A 21,326-nucleotide genomic window follows, 5' to 3' on the forward strand; every position below is an offset into this window, starting at 1 on the left:
TCTTCACATGGAATTGTTTACCCAATTCCTAAGCCAGAAAGATATTATATAAGAAGAGTAAATAAACATGCCTACTTTCCTCATTGTATAAGTAATCAGGGTTTTGATTTTGTTGAAGACATAAGTTGTTTATTGAAAGTAGCTTAGGGGTTTTTGTTACAAGCAATATGGATGCTCCTTTGTTGGATGAACTGTAGAAGCCTCTAAATTTTACAAATATCAATGGGTATCCTCATGATATACTTGAGAATTGGGCATGTAGATGTTGTTATGTAGTTATTTGTTTTATCTTTAGAAGAAGATGTGGAGTGGTTCAGAAGTTTGCTAGATACTAGCGTTAGCACAAAAGTTGAGTTGGAAAACAATTTCATGGAAAAATTGGGAGAGCGTAAAGAAAATAGTGATTTGCTGGTTGCTTTGGGCACTTCAAAAAGAAATGAAAACGAAACTGTAGAGGAAATCAACAAAATGTCCAATCAGGTAATGCAGAGTTTAGTACAAATGTTAAATCCCCAGACGTATTTGTGTTGATGTATTGTATAAATGCATTTGATGGATAACTTGCTTTCCATCTAATTCAAAAGGACCCTCTAAATATCAGGGTAGCGTAGGAATCACTGGTGAAAATTGAAAAGAACATGACAACCTCTGACATTCTAATTTGCTTGGTTTCTCCAAAATCTCTACTCCCTGAGTGGAACTTAAACCACAAATTGTCAATATAATTGATCTCTCCTTGAATCTGATGACTATAATAACTGTGGGATGAAAGAATTGCAAGCATTGTTTTCAAATATTCAATCTTCTATTTTAGGGATGCAAACTATAATGGTTAGGATGGAAAGAGCATAGTAGAATCAATTTCATTCTTGAAGGAATTTTGAATGGAATAAGGACCCCAATGAACCAAAAGTTCCTATAGCTGTGGGTCCTACAAACATGGTAAATCAAGAGGACCATCCATGGTGTCGATGTTGCTAGGACCTTCATGACAAAGCTTCATGTCCAAAATATCAAGCACGTTTTAAGTAAGGATTACTTGGTATCGGGAAGATCACAGTCAATCCACTGATATGAATTTTGTTGATGATGATATTTTTATTTGTATGGTCGAGGGAAAGGCATTCAATGCATCAAATGAGGTTGTCCAATAGATCAAACAAAGCAGTGTGGATTCCAATAAGATTACTAAAATGTTTGGACTAAAGCCTTCTTGAAGTAGTTCTTGGATGAGGGCTGGTAGGTGTATGAGTGTAGAAGGCTTGGTAAGAAACATGATAGTGGACAAACCTACAAGTATTAAAAAAGAGTCTGGGCCAAACAAATATGAATCCCATAGTTGGAGCCACCAAGTATTCTTTGTCTTTTGAGGCAGAACATTCAAGTAGTCATATTGATTTAAATATTGATCTATCAAGTGAATTGGTCAAAGTAAAGTTTGCAGTTCCTCTTTCTGAACTAATGGAGATCCCAATGCAACAAGAAAAGGTTCAAATATTTTTGGGATTTGATGATGTTATGGATGTAAATGAGGATTCCCTGTGGTGCTTTAGACATTGAAATGGGGAAGGAAGAATGGCTATCACAACACATTCTTCATCACATTGATGATTAATGACTCGTTGTTGCATTATTGTATGTTAGATTGCGGAGCCTTGACAAATGTCATTTCCCTCATGATGATGAATTAGTTGAACTTCAAGATCACCGATTCTTATAGGAATGTGCGTGCAGTGGATTCAAGAGAAATCATGGTGTGTGGTCTAATCAAAGATCTGCAGGTTAAATTTGTAGCATACCTAGACATTTTTTTAATGGATGTAGTGGTTATCGATGTGCCAAATGCATAGGGGATGTTAATATGGTGCTTCAGGCAATGAATTAGGGAAGGAAGAATGGGAATCCCAACACATTCTTCATCACATTGATGATTAATAACTTGTTGCATAGTTGTATGTTAGATTCTGGAGCCTGGACAAATGTCATGTCCCTCAAGGTGATGGATCAGTTGGGCCTCAAGACCACCCACCCCTATAGGAATGTGTGTGCGGTGGATTTGAGAGAAGTCAGGGTGTGTGGCCTAATCAAATATCTGTAGGTTAAATTGGTAGCTTAAATAGACATATTTAGCATCTATATGAATTTGTGAAGGTACTTTAGTCACATTGTATAAGCCTAGAGAGCATTTGAGGAGGTACCACGTGGAAGATTCAGCTGACCCCATGAATGAGTTGATTTGCACTGATGATGAATTTGGGAATTGCTCTATTCTGGCTAATTCAATATCCCCATGTTTTGAAGATGTTTCCTAAAAGAAAAAAGAAGGCACATGGAAGATGCACTTTGATAGGTCTCACCCTAGAATGGGCTCAGGATCTGGGCTGCTGGAGTCCTATTTCTTTTCATACAGGTTGGAGTTTGATTGCATGAATAACTATGCTGAATATGAAGCATTACTATTAGGTCTTGAATTGGCAGGAGATACAAAAATTAAGGTGGTATAGATCATTGGTGATTTGGACCTTGTAGTGATGCAAGTTACAGGACAGTTTACCGCAATTGATGATAAATTGAGGAAATACAGGCATGCATTTTGGGATGCAATAAGGTTGTTTGATGCATTTGGCATTAAAGCTGTGGCGGGGGAAGATATGTTTTGATGAGCTGACAATAATCTGTACTTTGTCTGCTGCGTGGTCCACCACCAGTGCTTGTTGGTGTGTTTATTTAATTTTTCTAAGTTCTTTTGCTTTATTATTGTTTACTTTGTTTATCAACATGCATAACTACACACAGCTGATGCCTAAAGCCAGTTTTTGAAAATGTGTCTCTCTAACAGGATTGCGTATCAAGCTTTTGGTGATTCAGGAAAAGGATCTACGGTATGCATCTAGGTTCTTTTATTGCAATTTCCTCTGCCCAGTTTTGGATGAACACAATAGCTTAATATACTGCCCTTGAAGTGAAGAAAGCTGTTTTCTAACCATTTTTATTCAGAAATATTGGGGTAGACTTCATGACAGAACTATATCTACTTGAGTGAGTAGATTGTTAGTTTCTTTGTTGTTCATATATAGATGCATTCAACATTTCAACTTTAAATGGAATTCTGGCAATATCTCCTAATCTGAAGTGATTACATACACAGACTATCTACAACAGTGCTGGTCATTATGTTTTTTGTTATTGGAATTCTTAGATTCAGTTTCTGTTATGGCAACAGGACGTTTCTTTTGTTTCCATTGAATGATTAGGCTGTCAATATGGAATTTATGTGAAAAACATTAGGTAGACACTGATGCAAATTTGTGCCTGTATGAGCAGGGTTCGGATGGAGATACTGTCCCAACCCCTATGGTTTTAATAGACCAAAGCTCGGATCCCAATGCAACAATTGTGGAGATAAGTTTTGGTGATCGCCTTGGTGCTCTTCTTGACACGGTAAAGTGCTTTCACTTAGTATGAATCTAAAAAGAATTTACATAACTAAAAAAGTTTGATCTTTCTTCAGAAGCTCTGAGTTTCACATTGATGTTATTAAAGAACTTGGATCTCTGTTGTCATCTATATAAAGATTCAAAATAAATATGTGCTAGACATGGACATGTTTACTTGTAGCTTGTTAGGTTAGTTAGCACCAGAAAGTAGAATATATTGACTGAGTAACATTCACTAGAGAACGTAAGGAAGTGCAAAGTAATATAATTATGTATGTAAAATGGTGTGAAAACTTAAGATTTAACAGTTAACATAAAAAATACATTGACATCTAGAGTTATTTTATCCAGGAGGTGAGAAGCAAGTTGAAAACAATTGAAAACTGAAGATTTAATAGTGAAATAAGAAAATATTGACATCTAGAATTATATCCAGGATGTGAAATGCAAGTTGAAAACTGAAGATTTAAAAGTTAAATTAAAAAACATTGACATCTAGAGGTAGTATATCCATGAAGTGAGAAGCCAGTTGAAAATAATAAAAAAATAAAGATTTAAGAGTTAAATTAAAAAACATTGACATCTAGAGGTATAATATCTGGGATCTGAGAATCAAGTTGAATTAGTTGTTTGGTACTTTTATATAGACAATGCCCAAATTGGTAAACTGGTTTAATGGTAAACATCAACTTTTTTTATTACTATAAAATACATATTACCAGGAAACCAGCCAGGTACTACCCCTCATTCCAGTGATGATACCAAGGGTAAATCAGATTTGTTAGAAGCTCGAGGCTTTGCAACCTGGGCTTGCTACCCACCAAAAGTGGGTCACACATAGGAGGAAATTTTTCTTCCCTTTGGTTAGTCAGCCAACCAGCAGCCCTATTATAATATAAAGATAACTTTACTTCAAAGCTCTCCACCTATGCTCTGGTCATTGCTCTCTCCCATCTAGCATAATTCTTGAAGTAAGGTGGGTCATCAATCAAAGATACGCTAACCCTTGTTAATTTTTAGGGCCAGATTGTTCTCTGCTGTAGATAATGGCATTTATAAAGTTTTTCAACATTTTTACATTACATTCACCCCATAACATGATATCATCATCAACAATTATGTAGAGAGAACAATAACATCAACGATGCAGTGGAACAGTAAAGAACAATAGAAGGAAAACATGCACAATAGAGACACCAGGAATTAGGTCAGAGACTAGGGAAAAATCCCACAAGGGGGAAACCCAACCAAATTCTTCTTCTATTAGATTTTTCATCAAATGTTCAACTGAGATACATCAATCACATCAGACCTCCTAGGGCCAACCCAAGTAAGTTCACAACTTCGTTTGTTAACTGAACGATCTGATCTCTAGAGAGCTGCTGCCATATCATAGTCACAAGAAGTAACATCCATATCATAAGGAACATCATCACTATCACGAATCAAACGTTATCAAGAATCATTTCTGTCAAGAGTCATAAGAACAAGTGCAAACACTGTCAATTGTCCTCATAGAGATAAACCATAGATCAGAGGGTTATTGTCATATCAAAGATACTGCCACTGTCACAGTCAGTCATCAAAATGGTCACTGTTACTGCCACTGTTAACAAGGTCACTGCCATATTAAAGGTTATTATCTCCAAGGTTACGGTCATGTCATTTATCAAGGTCATTGTTATACATATACATCAAGAGCACATATGCATCAAGATCGCTGTCATATATATATATATATATATAGGGTTATTTCCAAACTTCAATAGATCACTGTCATGTTAGGGTTTCAACCATACATCAAAGGATTATTGTCACATACATCTGTCACTGTCATATGACAAGCTGTACATCACAGATACAGTGCCATATCAAAGCTTATTGTTACATAAGTCACTATCTCATATAGGTCACTGTCTCACGTAGGTTACCATCTCATGTCAAGGTTATTGTCCATACATTATTGTAATAGGTATCAAACATTGCTATACAACACTGCACAAGCAACATAAAAATCATTGCTCAAAAGATCACAGATTAATACAAGTTTTACAGTAAAGTGATCCACATAGATAACAAATGTGAGTCATGTAGAGCGAACCACAGAGTTAACATAGCGATGCCACTTATAATGATGTCACAAAGTATAGGATAGTGAGAGTATAGTTTAGCAAAGTCACTAGAATGTAATACGCACCACAAAGTATAGCGATGCCACTGTATAGTATAACAAAGCAACTGGAATGTAATACATACCACAAAATATATTGATGCCATTGTGTAGTATCGAGTCTCAAAAAAAATGCGATGCCATTGAGTATAGTCAATAGAAATGAGATGCCTCATAGTATAGTCAACAAAGATGTGAGTCACAACAAGGATGCGATCTCACTCACTACCACAATGCGAGCCTTTAGAAATAATGCAAACCGCTATTTTTTATATGCGAGCCATGTTAGATTTTTGGTAGCATCGAACAGGTGTTCTAGTCTCGATTTGTGTCTCAGAGGCTAAGGAACATGAGATCTCCAAAACGTAGAAAAAGTTTTAGGAGAAAACACCTAGAGACCACTCAATTAAATTAATTAATCAATAATTAAAAATTCCTAAGTCTAACTTAAGAAAATTGACTAATTAATGAGAATTAATTGAAGAGATCGACTTATGCTCTAGAGATTTCTAGAAAATGACTTGGATCAATTCTGAGATGATCTTAGCCATCAATCACGAGATGATCTTGGTTGTCGATGCTCCAACGAGAAATTATAAGAGCAAGTCGATGGGATGGAGATAAAAACCATTGCAAGAGGAAGAGTAAGGCGTTACGAATTTCCCTATGTGCAGTGATTCAACAAAGGAAGAATTTGAGCCAGAGAGAGAGCATCAGAGTAAGGAAGCAGAGAGGAGAATTTTAGAGAATTTCCCACCAGTTTTCTAGTGCCAGAGAGGCAGGAAAATGGAGGTCGAAATCTTCTGTAGAGAAAGTCATCTAGGTAGTGCGAGTTAGCCAATCTAGTAGAGTGAGTTATCGGGAAGGGTTCGTTTTAGTTGTTGAAGGTCAGATTTGAGTCCAGAAGGTAGAGCAAAATTTTTCTAGAGGCAGAGGGAGGCTAGATGGTCTAGTTGGAGGCAGATCCAGGGTTGTACAATTTGCATCAGGCCAAAAGTGTGAGTAGCCAGAGGGGTGCAAGCAGGCCAGTGGAGGCCCTGTTGATTTGTAGAGGGATAAAATTATCTCCCAGATATTTTGACTAGATATTTGTTGGAGGATTGCCAATTCGGCATCCAAATTATTGTCCTCTCCATATCTGCTGCATAATAATAAAATAAACGCTCATCTACCGCATCGGTTTTCCCTTCAGGGTTTTTCCAGGGACTTTTCAGTTCAAAATAATTGAGTCGATTTTATGTGTGTGCTTCTTTTTCTCAGTTCCTAATTTTAATTTCGCAACATATTTATATTGTGAAGATTTGCAGTGATTTATTTTTAATTTGCCATATAACAAATAAACTACTAATCTGTTAGGAGAATAAATTCCAGTTGTTGCAATTTCAAGGAATTTTCACATGGTATTAGAGCGTTGTTGATAATATCAGAGGCTTAGAGGCGAAAGATCAGTAGACCATGCAGCTTTAGAGGGAGATTTGAAGCACAAGATTAAGATCTGAGCAGGCCAAGCCAGGGGTGCGAATTGAAGAGGTAGGAAATTTGATTTCCAGATCCAATTTGGAGGAAACGTTTGAATAGCCTCAGAGCAGAATTTGCAGGCAGTGGATTTGCTGGGAAGCAGTTTCGGTGAGCAGATTAGTTGATTCGCTAAGTAGATCTAGGTGTAGAAGATTTGCAACAAATGTTGCAGGTGCAGATCTACGCAAGGAAGGAAGAGAAATCCGCATAGAGGAGATTTTCAGAATTTCTCAAAGGGTTTCTAGTTTCTAGTTTTCAGGAGGAGATTTGTAATTTCCAACAACAAAATTCCATTGCAAACTTGCTAGTTGAACCAGTGCATACTTCAAGAGTAGTAGTACTTGTGCCAAAATACGGAAGAGGACTTTCGGAAGGTAGAGCGAGTTGCCCAGTGGAGGAGTAGCAGGAAATGCGAGTGTCGAAGAAGGATTCACGTAGGTGGGTGAGAGTAGATCTATGCATTCCAGGGGGAGTGCGTGTAGCAAAGAGCAGGACGAGTGAGTTGCTGGAAAGAGAAAGAGATTTCCAAGTTCATTTCTTCACTGTTCTCAGAGTCAGAGAAAGGCTTGTTGTCGTACAAAGTGTCTAGGCACCATGAAAACGCTCAGAGTAAGGGCTGTCACTCTAACCCTAACTCACTTCGTTTAGACTCTCTCCTAGACAAGTCAAGGAGGGTGGTCCCTAAGGTGAATGAATGAGAATAGCCTGTGAAACACAAGCTCTAGGAGACTTAAAGATAGACAACTTGATGAATTTAGAACAAGTCTTGGTCAATTGAGATGGATAGATTAAAATAAGACAACCACAAGATAAAGTTGATTATAGACTAGTGCCTTTATATTGAATTAACCATAGACTAACTTGAAACAAGTTATCCAGAGCAATTTATAAATATGGCAAAGCGACGATCATGAATAAAAATGGTCAAAACTTTAGCATGTATGACAATCTAGCGAATTTATCAACATTTATTGCTCTTGACAATAGAAAAATCACAAAAATTAAGATTTCGCACTTAACACCAAAGACAGCAAGGAACTTTAAACTAGAATTTTAATTATTCCTTAGGCAATTGTTTTAATGTGGTAAATGAAGAAGTAAAACAAATAAAAGGGTTAATAAATTAAATTTTTAATGGGCCATAGGCCACATTAAATTTTTTTAATGTGAAAGCGCAAGTCGTCCTTTAATTTATTTCATTCTCAATCCTAAATTCACCAAAATTTGAATTTTTTTAGATTTTTTAATTTTTTAATTTTAGAAATTTTTATGTTTTTTCTAAATATTTTTTAAATGTTTTTTAAATGAAAATAAAAAATCAAAATTATAAGTTAAAATAAAAAATGATAAAATGTAGAACTAAAATAAAATAAATAAAATAAATTCGAAAAACAATACCCAAAAATTTTAAACTAAAATGAATTTAACCCCAAAGTTTTATTAAAAAAATGAAATCGGATTATGAAAAAAAAAAGAACTAACTAAAATCCTAACTAAAACCCTAAGGCGAAGACAAAACAAAAATAAAAAGGAAATCAAAATGTTTAGAAATTGAAATGTTTCGCTTGTTTTTGTGTATGCAGGTTTGGAGAGGGCAACGATAGCAGAGGAGAGCTGGACGCGGCAGGTTGAGGGAAACAACTACAGGAGCTCAGAGCAGTTTGCGGATGGAGATGAGAGCTGCGGACAGGCCGATGGGAGAAGGAACTCAGAGCAGTTTGCAAATGGAGAGGAGGGCTGTGGATAGGCCGACAAGAGAAGGAACTCCTAGCAGTTTGCGGATGGAGAAGAGCAAGGAGTTGCGGGCAGCGTTGGGCAGACGAAGCTCACGTGGGGAGCTGGACGAAGTAGTTTGGAGCACGATGACAACAACGAAATGAAGGAGGGAGATGGGCAGAGAGGGACGAGGGTAGAAGGTGGAGAGGGTTGCAGGTAGCACCAGTGAAAAGGACGCAGAGAAAAGGGAGAGGAATGGAGGGATAAGGAGAAAGGAAGAGTAGGGAAGAAAGGGCAACAAGGGTTTAGTAGGGAAAAGGAGCAGAGGTATGGTAGCGAATGGAAAAACGCAACAAGCGAAGAATGCAACAAAGACAAGGAGATGCAGAAGGATTCTCTTACAAAAGAAAATTTCGAAATTTTTTACAGCAAGAAAAAAACCAGACAACAGTTCCAGGCAGCCAATGGTAGCTTTTAAAAAACCAAAAATATACCAAAAAAACGGATATTACATCAATACATTTTTTATGCTTCAAATTTGGCCTTGAAACCTTGTGAACTTTCCAGATTAAAATTTTAAAACCCTTGGACTGCAAAAGAGTTGAGTAATATCCCTGCAAAAATGATTTTGAGACTAGATATTACCATCTAGGGCCTAGATCTGACGTCAAATCAAACTTTTATTTCAGATCTACAACCTGTACCTGAAAACAATAACACCCAGAACCCAAATATACAAAAATAAATAAAACCCTAAAAACCCAAGTTAGAAAACCAGTTTTTTTTAACGAACTATGCACAAGAATGGTCGATCTCAGTGTATATAATATCGCCGAAATATCGACGATTTTCGTAAATATCGCGATATATCGAGATATTGGCGATATATCGGCAAAATATCGTGCGACGATGCAAAAAATCGCCCAGCGGCAGTCAAAAAATTCCGCGCGGCTATGAAAGTCTGATTTTGTTTTTTTCAATCATTTCCATTTCTGATTGCTAGAGAAGGAAGGGGAGAGCTATGTGCTTGTTGCCAAGGAGGGCTTGAGCATTGAATAACTATTATCGCCACCAACAACGAAGATTTTGTTGATCTAAGCTTGAGGAACAGTGAGACAATTTCATCTCTTCCATTAACAGGTATGTTCAAATCTATGTTAATGAATTTCTTTTAGTTTTAGGATTGTTCTTGCTTGCCTATTTACCTACAATCATTTTGCTTCTTGTTGTTGTTGTTGTTGTTTTTTTTTTTTTCATTTGAAAAGATTTTCATGCCCATGAGCAAATGCAAAGGTTTTAACTTTTCTCCATATTTGGAGAGCAAACTCCATTTTTTTTAAACTTTCAAATACACCATCTTATTGTCATTTATGGTTTTGCATTGAATTCACATTGCAAAATTGCAAATAATGTAGCAAAAAAACTATTTTGTAAAATGACGTGGTTATTACTTATTAAGTTATTAATTCCAATTTTTTTTTTTGGTGCCGTAGGTTTGAGTTAGCCCACTATAAAATTCAAATATGCCAAAAGCCTTGGACCCATTTTGGGAGTATAGGAACCCTGATGGTGGGACAAATTGGGCATATCTTACATGCAAATTGTGTGGGACTAGGATGACAAGAGGGGTTACATGACTGAAATACCATTTGGCTAGACTCAGTGGACATGATGTTAGGATTTGTACAGTTTCTAGTCCGGAGCTTATACAAAAAGCTCTTGAGGCAATTGATGAAAAAGACAGAAAGAAGGAAGAGACAGAAAGAAACAAGGCTGAACGTGCAGGTAGATCTTTCGGGATATCTTCTCTTGATTTTGATGTTGAGGGTAGTGGGGAGCGGGGGCTCCACAACTGGCACATCATCACCTGCTACTGCTAGTGGGAGGTCATCATTTTTTGTTCCACGAAGAGGACATGGATCACAACCTGGCATAAAATCGCTTGTTAAAAAAAAGGAGAAGCAAGAAGCAGATAGAGTCACGGAGAGGTGTATTTTCTGGAGCGACTTACCTCTCAGCGTCACCAAAACCAATCCATTTTGGTAGCCAATGTGATGCTATTGTTGTTATGGGCCCAGGGTACAAAAGTGCTACATATGAGGAGTTGCGGGGGCCAATTCTTCAAGCAGAAAAGCAAGACATCAACTCTAGATTGGCGGAGTTGAAAAAAACATGGGAAGTTACTAGATGCACAGTGATGTCTGATGGTTGGACAGATAGGAAGGGTAGGACCCTTCTAAATTTCTTGGTACATTGTCTTAAAGGTACCATGTTTATTAAATCTTGGATGCATCAGAACATATCAAAGATGCAACAACGATATGTGGGTTGTTAGATGGGTTCATTCGGGAGATTGGTGTGTAGAATGTGGTGCAAGTCATAACAGACAATGCAGCTAATTATGTGTCTGCCGGCAAGAGGCTTATGGAGAGGCATCGCACATTGTTCTGGACTCCGTGTGTAGCACATTGTCTCCATTTGTTGCTTGAGGATATGGGAAAACTCTCCTTCATCAAGGAGGCGATTGATATGGCTAGGAGCGTCCCCAAGTTTATTTATAACCATGCTTTTTTCCTTAGCCTCGTGAGGAGGTTCACTAGAAACAAGGAGTTGCGGCATCCTGCGATCACCCGTTTTGCCACAAACTTTATTACTCTTCAGTCTTTTCTTCGATGTCAGTTCGAGTTGAAGCAAATGTTTGTGTCTCATGACTGGCGTAATTGTAAATATAGTAGGAGACAGGACGGGAAAGCCATTGCAAAAATGGTGTAATCTGAGACGTTTTGGCGTGGAGTAGAAGAAGCATGCTCAGTTAGTGAACCTATAGTAAAGGTTCTCAGATTGGTAGATGGGGAGAAGCCTGCAATGGCTTATTTGTATGAGGGCATGGGTAGGGCCAATGAGGCCATTCGTTCTTATTATGCAGACAAGGGTTCTGTTGGGCTTGATAGGCAGATGATGTTATGGGATGTGATTGATAGTTGGTGGATAGGGATGCTTCATCGACCCATTCATACAACAACACTCTTCCTCAACCTCACATTTCCATACAAATGCGGTTTTGATTTTGATGGCGAGGTGATGGAAGGGCTCCATTCCTGTATTCATAGGATGGTACCTGATCCTGAGCTTCATAGCAAAATCAATCGCGAGATACAATATTATCGGGATTGTGTTGGCCTATTTGGCTTTGATGATGCTATTAGGGAAAGGACCCTCTTTATGCCACATAAGTGACAAGTCATCACTCATTAGAAATTAGAATTTTCAATTTAGAATTTCCTTACTTATAATTCTATTTTTTTAAAATTCAATTATGTAACTTTTATTTGAAAGTTTAATATGTTTTAAGTTTTCAAATTTTTTATTTCTTTATTTTTTTGTAGATATTTGGTGGCGAAGCTATGGTGCAAGGGCACCAAATTTGCAGAAATTGGCCATACAAATCTTGAGTCAAACATGTAGCTCTTCAGGGTGTGAGCGCAATTGGAGTGTATTTGAGAAAATACATGCAAAAAAGCGCAACAGGTATAACTTTGAGCTCCAACCTTCAGTTGAGCAATTACACTTACTGTAATTTTTAATTTTTAATTTATGACCTTCAAGTGTTAAGAGTCAGGAGTCAAGACTCATTAGTTTTTTTGACACTCTTACAGGTTGGAGTTCGCACACCTCAATGATTTAGTGTATGTGCATTACAACATCCGACTTCGAGTGAGGCAAATAGAATCACCAATAGATCCAGATGCCATTTCCTTAGACAATATTGATGTATTGTCTCAGTGAAGGGTGGAGTCTGAGGAGCCCATCTTGGAGGAGTGACCTTCATGGTTAGAGCCAGATGATCCATTAGAATAGGGGCAGCGAGAGGAGGAGGACTCGGAGGAGGAGGACACTGTAGGAGCATCAGCATCAACACCATCTGCTATAGATATAGGAGAGCACAACTCCATACCTAGCACTCATTATTTGACATTAGGGTGTAGAGGCAGGGTCAGGGCCTTCTACTACTAGGGGCAGGCCTGGAAAACAGACCATCATGTTTTCTCGTAAAAGGGGGAGAGGGCAGTGATTTCAGAGAAATAACTGCTAGTTTTATTTGTTATGCTACATATAGCTCATGATGATGAGATATTTTTATATATGTGATGTTATTTTGTATTGGTTCTCCACATTTGAGTCCTTGAATGGACAATTATCAGGGATCAGCAGGATTTGGTATCGCCTTTCATGTATCACTTCTATTTGACATCATATATATCAGTGCTTTCTTCATATTTATGTGCCAATGTGTTTATTTCATGTTGTTATTGCTTTATATGCTTAAAAATCTGAAAAAAATGAATATATTATGCATTTTTTATGCTTGCCAATATTTTCCGATATTTTAGCCGATTATTGCCGATAAGATATTTTCTAGACCCTCGCCGATATTTTGCCGTACCGATATTTTCAACACTGGGACTTGATCTATCAGATCTGAGGAGTATGAGTAAAACTCCGTTCATAGATCTGATAATCTAAGGCTCTCAACAGCTAGATCTATCAATTCCCCACAGAAAAATTAAATTTTTAAATTATAAAGGAGGTGCTTAACTCAAAACCCTTCGTATATCACTACTAAAATCTTATGATAAGCCCAAAGTTAATTTATTTGGCTTTTCAGAAAACACAAATCGGGAGTTGGATGGTCCAACTAAAAACTTCCCCTAATATCCGAGGATCTAAAATCAAGATTTTCCTTCAAATCACTCTCCAGAAGCTATCATTAATGGCTTTAAAAAAAAATTATGCATGAAAACAACACATCTTACAATATTCCCATGAAGAGTAACACCAACGAAATTTAACCCCAAAGTCTTTCTCAATTATCCAGGAAAATATTACACAAGAGCTTTTTGTTTAGCACATGAATCAGAGATCGGATAAATCAACTGAAAAATGACTTTCTATTTAAAGATAAATCCTCCAATGGCTAGTTTGAGTGATCCTCGTCAAAGCAATCTCGACCGTTGATGAAGATTAAAATTTCTTTTGATCTCATTCGTTGAAATATTTAATTCTTGAGGAAATTCGATTTTTTCAATTAACTCAAAAATTAAATTTTTGAGTCAATTTCCCAAAAAATTTGACTTTGACTTAACCCCAGGGATCAAAGGTTTAAAATTTATCAAATAATTAATTTAAGTTTCTGGAGCTCTTAAAATTTAATTTTTAAGGACCGACGAATTTTGCTTTTGGAGAATTTAAATTTACCTAGGACCTAGAATTAATTAAATTTCTGGCTTAGGATTTTAATTAATTTTTGGTCAGAAAATTTAATTAATTAACCTATGAGGGGATAAATTATTTTTCCAACTCTCAAGACACTTTACATCATGATTTTCATATTTTTTACATCATAAGGGGGAAAACCCATTTGTAATAGACCCTCACAGACTACCCATTTCTGCGACACAAATATAATCTAGCAGACCAAGCAATTTGTAATAAAATAACCTAACCAAATAGTTAGGATTATTCCCAAATCACTTTTACATAGACTCGATCTAGAACACTAGGACTCGCCTAAGATCTCAATGACAAAATCCATTCCGAATTTGGGGTAAGGCTGAAGGAAAACTCTGCCGACCATCCGAGAATGGATCGATGAGACAAAAAACCTCCCAGAATGTAGATCGTCACCAGAAAAGTAGGTTTACCTAGGTCGTTACATACATGACACGGATCTGCTGAGATTATTTACATCATATACATGCAGAATGGGTTTACATTATAACATATTGGAAATCAAGTGGATGATGATAATTGAATGGCACAGACACATCGATAAGGCGCTATCCCTTTTGCGAAAAAAAGGGGATGTATTGCTATGGGTCATTGACACGTAGTGGTCAACATCTGGCTCTACTTTGGGACACGTTGCTGCACCGGAGGAATGTGGGACTCCATAATCTGCATCCATGCAACACACAAGATAACATAAGTAGCGTCTATGCAAAGATCATCATATAATATTAAACACGTGAAAGATATAAGCTCTTCATTTATTAACTAGTCTAACAACATGAAAAACATAAATCTACCTACAAAACAAAATATTGAAATAAAAGGGCATGGGGTTAGGAATACAATACAAAAGATGCCCCATGGCATCAAATGCGTTCAATGTAGTGCATGTTGAGCATTTGCTTGCTCTCAGGCAAGTCTATAGGTTGCTTTTCAGATGTGCCATGTTCAATCGTGCATATGGTAGGGCTCTTCCCTCTCTGAAAATTAAGCCGTTTAGATCCATCGTCTGCAGAATTTATTTGAAAACCCTGAACAAATTATTTAGAAAGTGAATAACACGTGTTTCATGCCCATGTTCAGATTTATCTGGGATAGAAGGTTTAAAAATGATATCCATCTTAGTTTTATCTTCAATTAATTTATCAAACAAGTGCATGGTAGAAGCAACAACAACTAACTCATTAGCTAAAATATTTTGCTCTCTTGGGATAGCTTCAAGATTGATGGCATCAAAATACTCTATGGTTAGAAGCAACAACAACTAACTCATTAGCTAAAATATTTTGCTCTCTTGGGATAGCTTCAAGATTGATGGCAACAAAATACTCCATGGTATCCCACACAACATTTCTATAATTTCTTAATCTTTGATTTTTACATGTAAATTTATTTTTTATTTGCATGATAACTAAATCTGAATCACCCTTGATACTTAGCAATTTAACTTTCAAAGCTTTTGCCAATTCGATACCCAACAACAAGGCTTCATATTAAGCCACATTGTTGGTTGCTTCAAATTCTAAATGATAGGGAAATTTGAAAATATGACCAAGAGGAGATTTTAGGACAATTCCTGCACCTTTACCATGCCTAGATGCTACACCGTCAAAGTATAAATGCCAAACCTTATCTTTTAAATCACCCTCATTTTTATCAACCTTGACCTGTACGGGAATGATTGAATTAGATAAAATAGCATGATTCCTAGGGTTAGGTTGCTCACATATTATCTCATTATGGGGACTTTTAGGATCTTCGCCATGGAATCTCCTTCGGGCTCTTTGTTTAATTTAAGAAATCCTTGACCATTAGGGGAAGGAATCTAGCATATGACCAATTCATTTGAATGCTTCCTCCTAAATCAGAGACCCATTTCCTAGACAAAAGCATACCCCAAGCATCAGGCACGTCAACCACATCTATGTCCATGACAATCCTGATATCATGGTAGATAGACAGATGGACTTGTAAGTCCTTAATCGACCCATGAACTTTAATTTTCTTCGAATCCATGGCACATATGTTATCGTAAGGCCTAGATATCCTTAAGTTAAGCTGATCCATGACTCTCTTAGTCATCACACAAGCGGAAGCACCAGAGTCAAGCATGCAGTTATATAATTGATAATTATTAACAAGCAAAGTAATGAAAAAAGGAGAATGCCCTTTGTTATTGGATTCCGTACTTTGCAAATACATGGGAGCATCTTGGTAGAATGCCTCATGAGTTTCCTCTTGAGTTGCATTCACCTGGGTACTGCCAATAGCACTTAGTGACTTGGCCTTCTGGGAGGGGATCTTCACTATTTCAGTGACAGGAACCAAAAATTTAGAATTATTAAACCAACCTCCTAAATCGATATTCATACCAGAAGCTGATCCGGGGTTAAGACTTCGATAGTGAACTTGATTATCATTTTGACTTCTTCTCTGATAGGTTAGTGCCTTGTCCTTAGCAATTTCAAGAACTCGCTTAGGAGGAGGCTCCTCACTAAAAAGTTTAACCAAGACATAAATTTCTTGACCAAAATTATTAATGCCATATGAAGATGTGAAGGGTTTGACGGGTTGACTATTTTCCTTGACCTCTTCCCAATTCTCTTGTGATAAATTATATTCTTTACCAACCATGTTTATTTGATTATTTGTCCCAAGCATCTCATGATGCATGATTCTGTTAATAATAGGACTAGTGGCTTCTTCATGAAGCTCATCACATGCTCTACAATAAGGCGAGGTCTCCTCCACAAGATTATTCATTTCAAGAGGGTGAGGAGGCTTCTGCTCACTAGATTGACCTTTCTTCTGCCAATTATTTCGATTATTATTATTATTTTGACCCCTAGGTTGATGCATTTGAGCTCGTTCCATTTGAATCAACCTAGACTGTAATGTAGTTATTTCCTTAGCATGATCAACAATCATCCTAGCTTGATTTAACTCCATATCTTTAAACTTATTAAGCAATTTTTGCATAGATTCTTCTTTAGATTCCTTTTCTTTTCCTTTAGGTTCTTTTAATTTAACAACAAATTTATCAAACCCAGGAATTTCAGATTTGCCAGAAGCCTTCTTATCTTTTTCCAGCTCTTCAGCTTTGATTTGACAAGCCTTGTAGTCACCAGACTTGGACCTTCTTAGTTCATTAGAAGTGTCAGGATTGAAAGCATCGAAATAGTATTCTAGAAGCATTTTCTCAGTTGGTTTGTAATCAGTAGATATTTCTTTAAGCATACCATTAACCTTCTATTAAATTCTTCACGCGTCTCATTTTCTTTCTTTTTAATGACGCTAATGGATTTTGCTAGAAATCGATCTTCTTTGTTATCACCAAATTTCTCTCTAAAAGCATTCAAGAGGGAATCATATGAATCAATGCTATGATCATGCCTATCCCTAAACCAATCCATAACATCCTACTCAAGGGTCAAGACGAAGCATTTTATTTGCACATCCTCATAATTTTGAGCCTGAGCAAATTTAGCCCACCAAGTCTGAAAAGCATATAAATGATTTTTAATAGTGATTGCATTATTTCCTTGGAAAGCGGGTAGCTTGTCTAGACCATTATTAGGAAGGTTATGGGGATAACCCTGGATGTTAGCAAAGTTAAGAGGCCCATAAATATCCATGATGTCTGGAACGAGAGGATTCAAGAAGAGTGAATGGATGTCACAGAGAGCTTCCTGGTCGAGATTGACAAGGAGTGTACGAGAAGAGAGCTTGCATAATCTAGCTCTGAGAGCCCTTTTAGGATCCGGAGCAGGATTAGCTAAGCTGCTTGGGTTCCTCCTAGTACACACCCCTGTAGAAGATGAAGGAAGTGGAGTCACCACTCAGACATAAATCTAATTTAGACACAGAAGATGATATGATGAAAGTGAGATGAAGATGAAAGGATCAAATGATGAGAAGAGATCGAGAGGACCAAGGACAAAAAACTCTGTCCTCGGCAATGACGCCAAAGAATGTTGTCGCACAAAAGTGTCTAGGCACAACAACAATGCTCAGAGTAAGGGCTGTCACTCTAATCCTTACTCACTCCGTTTAGACTCTGTCCTATACAAGACAAGGGGGGTGGTCCCTAAGGTGAATGAATGAGAATAGCGTGTGAAACATAGGCTCTAAGAGACTTAAAGATAGACAACTTGATGAATTTAGAACAAGTCTTGGTCAATTGAGATGGATAGATTAAAATAAGACACAACCACAAGATAAAGTTGATTATAGACTAGTGCCTTTATATTGAATTAACCATAGACTAAACAAAAACAAGTTATCCAAAGCAATCTATAAGTATGGCAAAGCGACGATCATGAATAAAAATGGTCAAAACTTTATCATGCAGGATAATCTAGCAAATTTATCAAAATTTATCGCTTTTATTAATTCTTAAGATCTTGATCTTCTTTTCGGTTTGATTCTCGATCAAGGCTTTGAAGTGACGAAACTAGGAGAACACTTCATCCTTCTTTTTCAAGAAGTATATCCAAGTCTTGTGAGAATAGTCATTTGTAAAAGTGAGGTAATATAAATATCCTCCCAAGGAGTTCACAGGCATCATATCGAATATGTTTGAGTGAACCAATTGCAATATATCAGAGGTCTTGCTTTGGATTGAGGGGAATGGTACCCTTTTGAGCATTCCTTCGGCACATCCCGGACATACACCTTCTTGCTCTAATCTGAATTCGGGCATGCCGGTCTCCATTTTTCTCACATTGGGTAGAGCTTTATAATGAAGGTGAGCAAACATCCGATGCCATAGTTCGGACTGAAGAGATGTGTCACAAGACATGACACCCAACAGACTTCCTCCGGTTTGATATAATGAATCAACTCGAAACCCTAGAGTGAAAGCATGTTTAAAGTTCTTTTTCCATACATGTACCTTGCCATCGATGAAGGCCACCTTGTAGCCTTTGTCTTACATTGTTGAAATGGACACCAGGTTCTTTCTGAGATCAGGTACATATAATACTTCTTGTAAATGAATTGTATTTCCTGATTTAATTGAAGAGTGACATTCCCTACGCCATTCACGGGATATTTTGAGTTGTCCCCAAGAACAATTTCCAGGTTGGTCTCCTTCTCTATCAGATTAGAGAGAGCTTTTTTGTAACCAGTGAAGTGCCTTGAGGCACCACTATCAATAAGCCAATTTCCCAGCGAGTCCGAGGAAGCAGTGGTAGAGAGGGCCACTGGTAGATAATATTCATCTTGGTTATTGTCAACAACGTTAGATTCATACATGGAGTTTCTTGCCTTCTTGAAGGGTTGCCCCCTTCCTTGATTTCCGACATTTCTTTTACCTCTGCCATTGGACCTGCCATTCCTTTGATTGCCTTGAGAGTGATTTTGATCATCGTCATAGCGTGAGCTCCTTTTATTGGGGCACTCCCTCGCATAGTGGCCCATTTTGTTGCAATTGTAACATCGACCTTTTCTTCCACCTTTTGGTCCAGCCTTTCCTTTGGATTTAGCCTCAGAATTGTTTCTTCTTTTAGCATGAGAAGAAAAGGCAGAGGGATGGCCTTTAAGTGCGAGCATTTCTTGCTCTTCCATCCTTGTTTCTTCTTCAATGCATCTTGCCATCAATTCCTCAAATCCAGGAATTACGTTATTGTTGAGAAGAGTAGTCATGAATATATACCATTCAGGTGGCAGTCCTCCAAGAGTTGTGAGTGTCAGTTCCCTGTCAGGAACTACTTCCCCAATAGATAGGAGATCATTCTTGATCTCGGTGATCCTTAAGAAATATGTTTGCATACTCTCATCTTTTCCCTTGTTAATTTCCTTTAGCGTATTTCTAAGGAACAAAACTTGATTTGCATCATTAACTTCAAATAAACTCACCAGTCTATCGTAGATTTCCTTGGAGGTGGTCAGCTCGGAAACATAGGCCACCAGGCGCTTGTCGATAGAGTCCCAGATGATCTTCCTTGCTTTGACTTCTCCCTTGGTCCACTTGCTTCTAGCAGCAGCGGATGCATTTGATGGAGGCGCAACAATATTGCCTCTCACATGGTCCAACACTTCCTGCTCTTCTAATGTTAGATCAAGAGACATCTTCCATCCATGATAGTCAAACTTCTCACGGAGTTTGTCTTTAGCGGGGAAGTGTGCTGAGGACCCCACGACTTCTTTAAGATTGCTTCAACAACGTTTGATGATTGCTCTTGCTCTTGCTCTTGCTTGGACTTTGTCTTCACCTCAGCTCTGATTCCATGTTAAATTATGGTATGTTCTATGCTTAGAGAAATTTACTTCTTTTCTTCTTATTAGCCACAGATTAGCAATCATATATACATTAAGTAAAGCGCAGATAGAACATTAAACGATCGACAGAAAACAAGCCAAGACAAGAGACACAAGATGTGGTGGCTATCCAGGGACAAACCCCAATGCAGGGAAACCCTTTGATCAAATCTTCTTTTACCTTCAATATTTCAGTAGAGAGAAATAGTACAAAGTTAGAATTCTGTAATTTTATATCAGCAATGACAAACCCTAGATCAGCAAAGTCAAACTTGGTCAAACAGCCCCGGATTGACTTCTAGTCAAATAGAAGGACTCGATCTTCAACAACAATAAGTAGCAGCCCAAAACTATCCTCAAAACATGGTCAAAACAACAGTCAATATATCAGCTCCTGCAATCAGCCCTAACTAGTCAACGCTGCCCCAAAACAGTGGTCAAACAAAGGTCAACAAGGCTGATCTGAATTGTGGCTAGCAAGAGAGAGACTCCCCACACAAATCCGCAGTCAAGGGAGCCTATACGCTGGTCAACGCAGTCCTCTAGCACCCAAAACGTGTTGCAGCTTGCTATACCTTCCTGCATCCTCCTCCTTCCACGTCACAACTTGCTGCACTAACTGCATCCTCTTTCTTCTTTGCACGTGAGAGTCTTCTTCCTCCTATGCATACCCAAGAGACTAGTAGGGAGAAGAGGTGGAGATGAGATGATGAGAAAATAAATCAACCTCTCTTGTATTTATATGATTCACTGGGCATGTGTGCCACGCATTTAATTGCTAGCCGACCTTGACAATTTGTCAAGTAAATACAAATAAATTCATATCTTCATAAATACTTGTTGGAATCGGATAATCTTTAGATCAATCCTACACCTCTCGACAAGAGGAATCTAGGAAAAATATCAGCTGCCACAAATGAGGTGACCCCCATGGA

The 21,326-nt window shown here is 37.6% G+C and overlaps 1 protein-coding gene across 1 annotated transcript in view; it reads left to right on the forward strand.

Moving 5' to 3' along the window:
* Positions 1-21,326, forward strand: part of LOC149221185 (ACT domain-containing protein ACR12-like) — a 247,714-nt gene that overhangs the window by 33,777 nt on the left and 192,611 nt on the right. The window contains exons 2-3 of the mRNA XM_089385022.1: positions 2,840-2,882; positions 3,325-3,441. Coding sequence (XP_089241148.1) covers positions 2,840-2,882; positions 3,325-3,441 — 160 coding nt within the window. The remainder of the gene's footprint in view (positions 1-2,839; positions 2,883-3,324; positions 3,442-21,326) is intronic.

This window comes from Pinus tabuliformis, chromosome Q, assembly GCF_031772625.1.
Source record: "Pinus tabuliformis cultivar Carrire ecotype Pingquan chromosome Q, CPIR1, whole genome shotgun sequence".
Lineage (NCBI taxonomy): Eukaryota > Viridiplantae > Streptophyta > Pinopsida > Pinales > Pinaceae > Pinus > Pinus tabuliformis.